The following is a 10,133-nucleotide window of genomic DNA, read 5'->3' as shown; positions in this document are numbered from 1 at the left end:
TTTTTAAATTCAATGTCTGATCGAATGTCAACTGTGGCATTTTAAAACAGAAGACATGTAGTAACTCGGAATAAGGCTTGAAATAAATTCACCAAAACAGCCCAATCTAAGCTCACCTTTTAAACGTAGAATATTGATACAGAATATAGAACATACATGGAAAGTAATACAAAATTTTGGACTATGTCTATAATAAAATTATTGTGTGGATTTTTAGAAGTAATTTTAAGTAACATGCCGCCTTTACTTTGATTTATTTCACTGGATTTTCACAAAGCAACGCTGAATGTGGGCGTGGTTTTTATATTAAACATTGATTTTGGTCATTAACCAACCAAATAATGGACTTCGGGTATCTATATATAGATATAATATCTAAGATAAAAGTACTATAAAAAGCTTAATTTGAGTTTAACAAGAAATTTAACTTCAATGGTGCCGTTTTGTTCAATAAATTATACATGTGACAAACGCTTTAAATTACATAATTATCGGATTATATATATTTTTTTTAAATTAAAGTTTAGGTGGTTATTTTCTGATCAAGCTATCTAACGACGTTTGCGTCGATCTATCTGGTATTATATTGTTAAATATTTTTCATAAATTATTGATATATATTTATTTATATTAATACCCGACGTCCATTTTTTTTCAAGCCAATGGCTATAGTAGAGTAAGCAGTGTAACACGGGCGCTGTGAAACGCTGAGTAGTACCACACTAGGACGGAGATAGTATATAGTTTTAATATATTAATTGATCACAAACACACGAATTTTATTACGGGACAATCCAAATTGAACGTGGAATATAATACACTAGATTTTATAAGTACCTACAGTTTCTAGCACCAATATTAAATTTCCAAATTTTAAAGTTCTTAAATTAATTGTAACCTTTCAATAGATTACAATTATTACTAAAAACATCCCGCTTTTCCAAAATAAGTAAATACATTTTATATATATATAACATCTGATTTAACGTTCAATATGGATAAACCCTTACTTAGTCTTAGTACTTATGTCACACACAATTAATGTATACTTATTATCTCATTTATACTAACTACAATTAAATTTAAGAACAAAATTATTTAATTTTTTGAGTTAACCCAAAAGCTGGGTTTAATTCCAGCAATGATTTCATGGACCAAATTCAAATGTTGGGTTCGAATATGTAATTATGGTTATCATCAACGTAAATTTCACTTTATTCTTAGGTATTGATGGAGTGACGTGGGGTTTTATCAAAAAGCCGTACCTTGATTCCGACCCATGTAAAAAAAACAATTTCCATTCAAATATATTGAGTATACTGCGTCTAATTGATATATTTTAGTAACCAAATGTCTAGTTTCTCTTTCTGAAGGTCACTTTAAAACCAACGATTCCTTTGTACAACAATAGCTATAATGCATATCTTTGACCCGTTTGTCACCACATCCCACAATAACCATCAACTACGACCAAATCTTTAACCATCTCAAAGATTAGTCAAAATTTTAAAATCACAGGCACTTCTTTTATATATGTACATATAAACGTTAAAGTCAATGCAATGTAAACACTTAGTATAAAATAATAAATAATTCTCTATAAAGCCCACCGCAGACCTGTGCAATGTAACACTGATCCGTTGTAGTGTGATGCTAACTTTATGACAATAGTGTAAAGTATACTACGTAACTTTCATGTACAAATCTGTACCGAATAATCAGTTGATATTTGATTTCGTTTACTCGATAACGTTCGTTATGGTTGCTTTTCGTTTGCGATCGGTCTTATGATAAGATGTCGTCTTAAGTATTGATGTTTGAAAGCGGACCTCGTTCTTGATTTAGGAGTTTTCACTGCCACAACGGTATTCACGTCAAGGCGGACTAAGATAAGCATTTAGATACTCGCCTAGTATAGACGAATTGATGCAAATACGAGCATGTAAACCACGCGTCGGGTATATTCGTCTGGGTTTGACTATAAAATCTGCGAAATCTATGCGAGTATCTAAATTTGGCATTAGAGTGCGGTACACAAACGATTTTAGAACTTAATATTATGTAGAAAGTAATTGTTTTTTAATGTTAGTAGTTAATAAACTCTGCAATACTAAAGAACGTTATTTGGTAAACAGTTAGAAAGTTTATAACATATGTTACATTTATAAGTAGACTATGATAGTCTTAGAAACGCTTTCGTACTCTGTCAGAATTATGGACGTTATTCCTTGTGTAATGGGGACGATGTTGGCGCGAACGTTCTGATGGGAGATTTACAATTGTGTACTGTATTTACCAGTCTAAATTAGTGCGTTATATTTTAGTTCAAATCTCTAAGTATGTCAATTAAATTATAAACTAATAGATACATATTTATTTATTTATACGTTACAAATAGAGGAGAAATGACGCCCCAGATAATAAACATAAATATGAATTTATTGTAAATTAATATGTTAAAAATGTCAGTTCACAATTTTGTATGATACAGTTAATACTCAAAATATTATGATTCTATTATAATATAACCTTTGGCAAACGTACACTTCGGTTCATTTCTAAAGTTGAAGAATAAAACAGAATAATAATGTTTGTCCCACTCTTATATTATCTTTACAATATTTATATTCATCAATAAACTTTTTATTTCACAAAACCGTATCTATCAAAATATATGTTGAAAACATTACCAAGGGCTTACATAGGTACTTAATTAAGACACTACCTCAAATCAAAAATCTAGGAACATTGAACAGTCATATATTTAGAGATTTGAACGCACCTACCTTTTATTATATGATAGGATAATGTTTTATTAAAACCAAATAATTAAAATTTCAATAATTGTGAGAACTTTGATTATGGCAATCGTTTTTCGTTGGTATTGAACTGATTCCACTGCACTTATTAATTTTAAACAATATAATTATTATTACAAAGACCTTGCGGTTCGAGGATGTATGAGCATCTTGTAATTATTACTATAACAAATATTGGAATCAATTCATTTCCAACGTGGCTTTTAGAATGGGTCATGTGGCATACTTGGAACTGTAAGGGTGAACAGTAGAATGTATAAGCAACTTTTACGGGCAAGAGTGTGGAAAAATAAATCTGATTGAAACTCTTTTTACGTCTTACAGCTCGCACTGGTCTGTCCAATTGAAGACGGCCTATAGCGTACTCCGCCATGCTGGTCGGATCGGTGGAGTAGTATACAAGTGAATAAATGCATAAAGAATTTCTTGTGAGACACGTCGTGTAACATATTGTTTAATGTTACAATACGCTCATTTAAGACTCACTATTCAGGAGAGTTGTTAAAGATTAAAGTCCGAATGATACACGAGAACATTTTAGGTCTAAACGAATTGTTGCCAAAAAACTATTTGTAAACATTATAACCAGACAATCGTGCTGTTTTGTCACGGTTGTCAATTTGCCACATTCCCCATTTATATTTGTCCTAACTTTTGTTCCTAAACTGTGGGCATACGCGCTTACATTTTCGGATATTTTTTTTCTACTGTTTTTGTATAGGATTTTGAAAGAAATTAGGTTCTAGCGTGAAAACGTCATATATTCACTATATTGATGTAACATTAACAGTATTCAGTGAGTTGCGTCACAGTAAAATTCTGTAATTGCTTTATTTGTGTTAACTGACGCATTTTGTACAATGTCTAAGATCTATTAGGTTAAAATAATAAACCAACACTCATTTTATGATGTATGACTACTGCATCCGCTCTGAAGTCCCAAAGCTCGTAACTATTTATACGAAATCCTTAAAAAGCTTGTCCAACTTAAAAAAGCAGTCATTCTAACACTACGCAATTTTGCTGTTTTATTTTATTATATTTCAACTTTTAGATGTTAAAGGGCCTAACGTTAGCGTACACAAGGCCCTTTTATAGATACAGACAGTTTAAAATTTAATCAATTTCCAAAATAGACGTTTTCACAAACACTTAAATTGTATATACATTTTTTTATTATTCACTCCCTCTCATATAAGTTAATGAAAGTCGATAAAAAAGTTTAAACTTTAATCATGATTTTGTAAATATAGTTTTTCTTTAGCATATCAAATGTTCCACTGTTGAAATCCACAGGGTGATTTGTTTACGAAGTGAGATTAAAAAGGAAAAAACAATTTTCTGTTACAACCAATGACCTTCACCTGTTAGGTAATTCTGTATTTGTTCTTAATTTTAAATATTTCGTTTACAATTAAAAAATGTGTATAATTGTAACAATTGTGTTGATAAATACAAATACTGGAATGTCTAATAATTGTGAATTATAATTAAGCAATAATCACACAAGATGTAGCACAATTTAAATACAGACGAAATTTATTTTTCTAAACCTTTTCTTGAGCTCTTGTTTTATCATAATAAATCATGACTGAACTGTAATACCTGTACCCATATACACCGGACCCGGACCAAACATACCGGACATGATAATGTTACATTATAATAACAAATTTTGGTTCCTAAACAACCCACCACAGGCACTGCATGTAGATGTGTATGGGCAAACTCTATATTGAAGGTCAGCTCCATAGGTTGTATCAAACGCTACAACAGTTCTATGAGTAAAACATTGATGCAATCCAGCCAGCTAATTATTAAGCAAATAAAACCAAAGGAACTCAATGTTATTCATAACATTCAACTGCTGCTTCAACTTTTGCTTATAATACTATCTAGATGATGTCATAAGGCAACATTATGAAACACTAACCACATGCTTTTATATGATAAAACAATGCTAATAGATATTATTATATATTTTGTTTTTACCATGACCTAGACACCTGTGTATTGTCTATGAACGTTGACAAAATTTAGTTTCGGCAAAAAAGGCAATGACAATTATTTTTTTGGAATTTCAAATACATTTCAGGCTTAATGTTGGGTAGTTATAAAATCATTTAAAGTAACACCTGTATACGTTTAATAAAAAAATAACTGCATAATAGTCATGAATGTATAAGAAAGTAATGATATTCTAAAAAAATATTTGAAATAGCCTTCTATAAAATTATTTTCTGTACAAGATACAAGTAACATGTCAGACACGGTCTGGCTATGTAAAAGTTAAAAATGTTAAACTGTGTGACAATTTTGTGGTCACAACTGGTTGTTCAAAGTTCAAAGCGATTTGTAATATAGAAATATTAAATCGATTTCAAAATACGGTACTTTTATTTATAATCAATTTTACTTTGAATGTACATAATCCCCCATTCCATTATTTTAACTCCCCAATATAAAACCTATGTATAGAACTAAACTTATGGACTTTGCGCGATAGGAAATATAACTCGGCTCGGAATAACAGGAACAATATCACTCTTTTCTTGAATAAATCATCAAATAGGCCACTTCGATATTATGTAGATACTGCAACCCATGGATGCCAATTATAAGGATGATAAAGTAATTCACATTATGTCCAATGTATTATGCATACATGCAAAGTTAGATGCATCTACTTAATTAAAAAAGATGCTCTGAATATTGACAGGGAGATGTTAACTTTTTTGCAATAGAACTTTTCAATGCCGTATAAAATAATGATGTATAATAAAAAACCAAAATATTTGATGAACTGTTTAATTTGAGACTACTTCACTGAATTTTTGTTAAAGGTGACCAGATATTTTATCTATTGACAATAATGTTTTTTTTACAAAAGTTTTAAGACATTAATTTAGTTCAACTTATCATGGGAGCTCCTAATACAATAAAGTCCACATATAAATTAATCTGTACATAAACAATTGAACTAGGCCAGAAAAATTTCAAGTTTATTAACAACCATAATATGCTCCCACGTCTATACTTTTTATATTAATCTCCAATTTATTTGATTTTAACACTTTTATAATGGTCTAGTTATTAAAGACCTTTTTTTGGCACTTGCCATTTATAAGTTTCATTGAAATATAGTATTTATATATATATTTATTTTTTGAGTTTTTATAACTCACAGTCAGTACTTCCACTTATTTTTAAGTGCTTGCAACTATGATGTCAACATACATTGATTCTTAGGAGATATATTAACATATAAAATTGTGAATTATCCCCTACATAGATTCTATAATAAAAAGAAAAGGATTTTACATAAACATGAATCACATCACAAATTGACATATGAAACTAGAATTTTAAAGTCAAAAATAAATTGTGAAGAAAAAACACTTTTAGAGGGTCAGAAAATATAATACAATGTCAAAATGTCTAACATGCAATAGAACAACAAAACTGATGTGTTCTCTACTAATGTGAAATGAATAAAAGTAAGGTATAACACTTGTAAAGAATTAGCAAATCTTAGCAGTCCTTATAATCAATACAAATAAGTCAAAAGCATGTTCTTATTTTCCAATAAGTTCATTGCAAGGAATAAAAATGTCAATAAAGCTTTGTGCCTCTTAGAGGATAGAAATTCTCTTTCGTTTAAAATCATAAGATTATTATTATTGCAATGAACAATACTTCTAAACTTAGCAACATAAGCAGTATCATTGATCTTAAAGTGCCTTTACACGCAACAATTTATGCAGCACTGCATGTATAATACAGGAGCAATGCAAATGGTTACAATACTGATGCTGGCCATCTAGTAATAATTGTTGTATGTAAAGGAATATAGTTATTAACTTGTTCAACAGTTGTGTGGATACTGCATGAATATGTACATTATACAGTAAATCTTAAAGCGCTCAGTATCAACAACTTTGTTGGTCTTGACATAATAAAAGAAAATTACATAAATGGATTCTTTGAACATTCATGGTTATTATATGCATCTAAATTCCTTTAAAAAGATGCACATAGTGATAATTTTTTTGTGTCTGTATTGGGAAATGTTATTTTTGTGTCTGTATTGGGAATTAGTACTGAATTACAGAACATCTAATGAATTTTCCAAAAGCTTGTTATTACCCACAAGATTATATAATATTGTGATATTGCAAATAGAATTTTCTAGTCTACAACAATATAAGATGAATTTTTCGTAAATTGTAGATATTATTTGACAACTACATTTTTAAAGAATTTTTAATGGTCTGAAAACCAACAACAAAAATTTAATGCTATCACAACTCTTTATAAGTAAATATCATCCAGTATCCATACCGCTATTACCTGAACCACCCACCATCCAACTAGCCAATATATATATCACAAATAGTTTACCGATATATCTTCAGTGTGACTTGTCCATTTCAAACATTTTAAGTCACTAAAATTCATTTGTTTTAAAGATTTCAATGACAGTCAACGTTTTAAAACTTATTAAAAAATACTCTGTCCAAACAAGTTGCTACAAAACTAGTGGGTCTACACAACATTTTTAAGGATTTACTCTTCAAATTACAACTGTACATCAATCAATAGCTGCTGAATCTCAGCTGCTCATCTAACAGAATGATACTTATGACACGGAGAAGGCTTTTTCTGAAAAAGACTTTACGTATGCTTCATGTAATTTGTTGACAAAATCCGCATCGTGTTTCAGTAAGTAGTTGAAGGCTTGAAGAAGCTGGTTCCTAGTCAGTGGCTCGGGAGTGGGCTGGATTTCAGTTCCAGTAGTAGCAGTGAACATTGTTGGAGGCATCAGTGCTGGCTTTTGTTGATTGGCCAAGGAATTAATGATTGGAAACACACCTACCTCCTCTAGCTTTCCACCATTATATGAACTTACTGGATGAACTATATCTTGTGTTGAATTCAGATAAGTAGCTAATGGAGATGTCTGCTTCGGTGAAGAGATGTGCATGAGGTTCAATTCGCTTTCTAAAGGATTGGGACCATTTGCATCAACTCCGTCCATTGATTGAATATTCTTCATATTCTGTATCCTTTGTTGGTTCGGTTTCTCAATTGGAGTAGACTTCATAGGAAACCCAGCATTTGGCCTCATAGTCGAATCTATGGAGATGTTCCCATTTGAGTTTAGAACTTCTTGGGGTGTAACAGACCGCTGTTGTTTCTCTATGTGTTCTACAGAGTGTGCTGGATTACTCATAAGCCTTTGAAGGAGGAGAGGACCCTCCCTTACATCCGAAGGTCTCGGGCCGAAAATACCAGGAGAAGGGAGAGACGAAACTGCAGGCATTTGCACCGCCGCGCCGCTGCCCGCTTTGGCGAAGAAATCCATAACGCTTTGAGAGGTCATGTCGGGTGCCCGAGACGGAGTCGATTCGGCTTTACTAGCTAAACCCTTATTCGAATTATAATCATCTTGCGCCTTGCTAAGCATGCTAAATATATCTACCGGAGCACTGGACTTGGCGGGCGCACTGTAAACGGGAGTTTGAGGCATATTTTCGACGGGAGCTTGTTTCATGGACTCTTTTACGAGTGTATTCAATTTAGTTGCAACTCTGACACATTCGTCCTTATCGTAAAACCATATGCCGTAAATGCGACACTTCGCATTCCTATACAGTAGAAAAGGTTCTTTCAATTGTAATTCTATACCTTTCGACACTGGCTCGATGAGGTTATTCGTGTTCAACCTGTTCATAATCACCAAGCTGTGGTAGGGCTCACCATTTCTACTATACACAAACAAAGCACCTTCTATATTCGTTTTTTCCCATTCATTCTCTTCAAAAGTGTAAAGTGCGACGTGGGTAGCACTGTCAACTATTTCTTTCGCATATGGATCTGCCCTCTTTAGAGCTGCAAAATTCATACGTAAGCCGGTGTCAGCCATTTTATACCAACAAAACACTAAATATTTTTTACAGAACGAGCAAGCATCACAATCACAGCAAAATGACAAGAACGAACGAATTCGCCATTTTCATTGCCGTTCCGTTGTCGGTGCACGCAGTATCAGATTGGGAACGTGGCTGGAATTCAAACTTAAATTTAAATTATTTTACTTCCTCGTAGAAAGTAATAAAAATACTTTGAGGAAAATTAACGATCAATTACTTAATATAAAATAATATGAGTAGGCTTATTACCATTTTTTTTATAAACTTGATTTATCAATAAAACGAAACGTTATCATATTATGAGTATCTGACCCGGCCTTACAAATAACAATATGCACCGTAATATTAAGCATAAATTAAAATAATATTCATCTGCTATAATATTACATTACATATTAAATATAAAAATATTTTAATTTGGATTTTCTTTTGTGGGCTATATTCAACATAAATTAACATAAAGTGATTAATGATTTCTGCCTAACATTAAACTTCACCTATAAGGGCTCGTACACAAAACTGCAATGCGACGCGATGCGAATTCGCAACGCAGAAAATTGCGACACGAATTGCTGCGATGCGATATCGTGCGGCATAGCGTCTCCCAGGGTGACCATTCTTTCGACAACCGTCAACCGTACGGAACGTATTTTGAAAATTAGGTCGCGACATGGATAGTAAAAAGAAGTGTGCACTTTTGTTATTGCTTAAGAGATACAGGAAAGAGTAACAAACAAATTTTGGGTTCATCCATTTATAATATATAATTTATTTTATATTTAGTTTCCCAAAGAATAGGGCGCTCCTCAATCAGTAATATAAAAAAGTCAACGACGTACTTTGTCATTTTTTTACATTAAAGTATAGGTACGTCTTCCCACCTAACAAATACAGGTCTGCACGTCTTCCCCACACGCTGTCTCAAAAAGAACTAAAAATGGCGTCAACAAGTGTGACGAAACATCGCAGGAATGTGCGATACGAATTAATTCGCAAGTTCTTGCGATGCGTCGAGGGAGCTCGCAGATTTTTACGATGCGACGTCGCATCGCAGTTTTGTGTACGAGCACTAACATAGAACAGAAAAGCAAGTTTGTTTCTTGACCTATAACCATAACGACTCAGTTATATAAGAATCATCTTCTTCAGAGTTTTCCAAAATATCTAAGTCATTTAAGGGACCCACATATAAATGCCATTTAAGGGAGCACTTTAACTTATTTCATTACTAGTTTTTGCCCGCGGCTTCGCCTGCGTTTCAAAGAAAATAATATAACATACTAACATACATAAAACTGTAAATTCGTACCTTGAACTTTACTAAAGATCATCACTTGATCAAATACATAGTTCACGATTCAATCCTTACTAATATCGATTA

General features: G+C 32.2%; 1 protein-coding gene across 1 annotated transcript; it reads right to left on the bottom strand.

Moving 5' to 3' along the window:
• Positions 1-5,611: 5,611 nt before the first annotated feature.
• On the bottom strand, positions 5,612-8,849 carry DCP1 (decapping mRNA 1). The gene has a single exon (XM_073092862.1). It carries the CDS (start codon positions 8,743-8,745, stop codon positions 7,459-7,461), a length of 1,287 nt encoding a protein of 428 aa, XP_072948963.1. The 5' UTR covers positions 8,746-8,849; the 3' UTR covers positions 5,612-7,458.
• Positions 8,850-10,133: the final 1,284 nt, after the last annotated feature.

This window comes from Epargyreus clarus, unplaced genomic scaffold (assembly GCF_041222505.1).
Source record: "Epargyreus clarus isolate Ecla_fem2 unplaced genomic scaffold, WU_Ecla_fem_2.2 ptg000004l, whole genome shotgun sequence".
Lineage (NCBI taxonomy): Eukaryota > Metazoa > Arthropoda > Insecta > Lepidoptera > Hesperiidae > Epargyreus > Epargyreus clarus.
The sequence above is the reverse complement of the archived record's forward strand: the minus strand, read 5'-3'. Positions and strand labels throughout refer to the sequence as shown.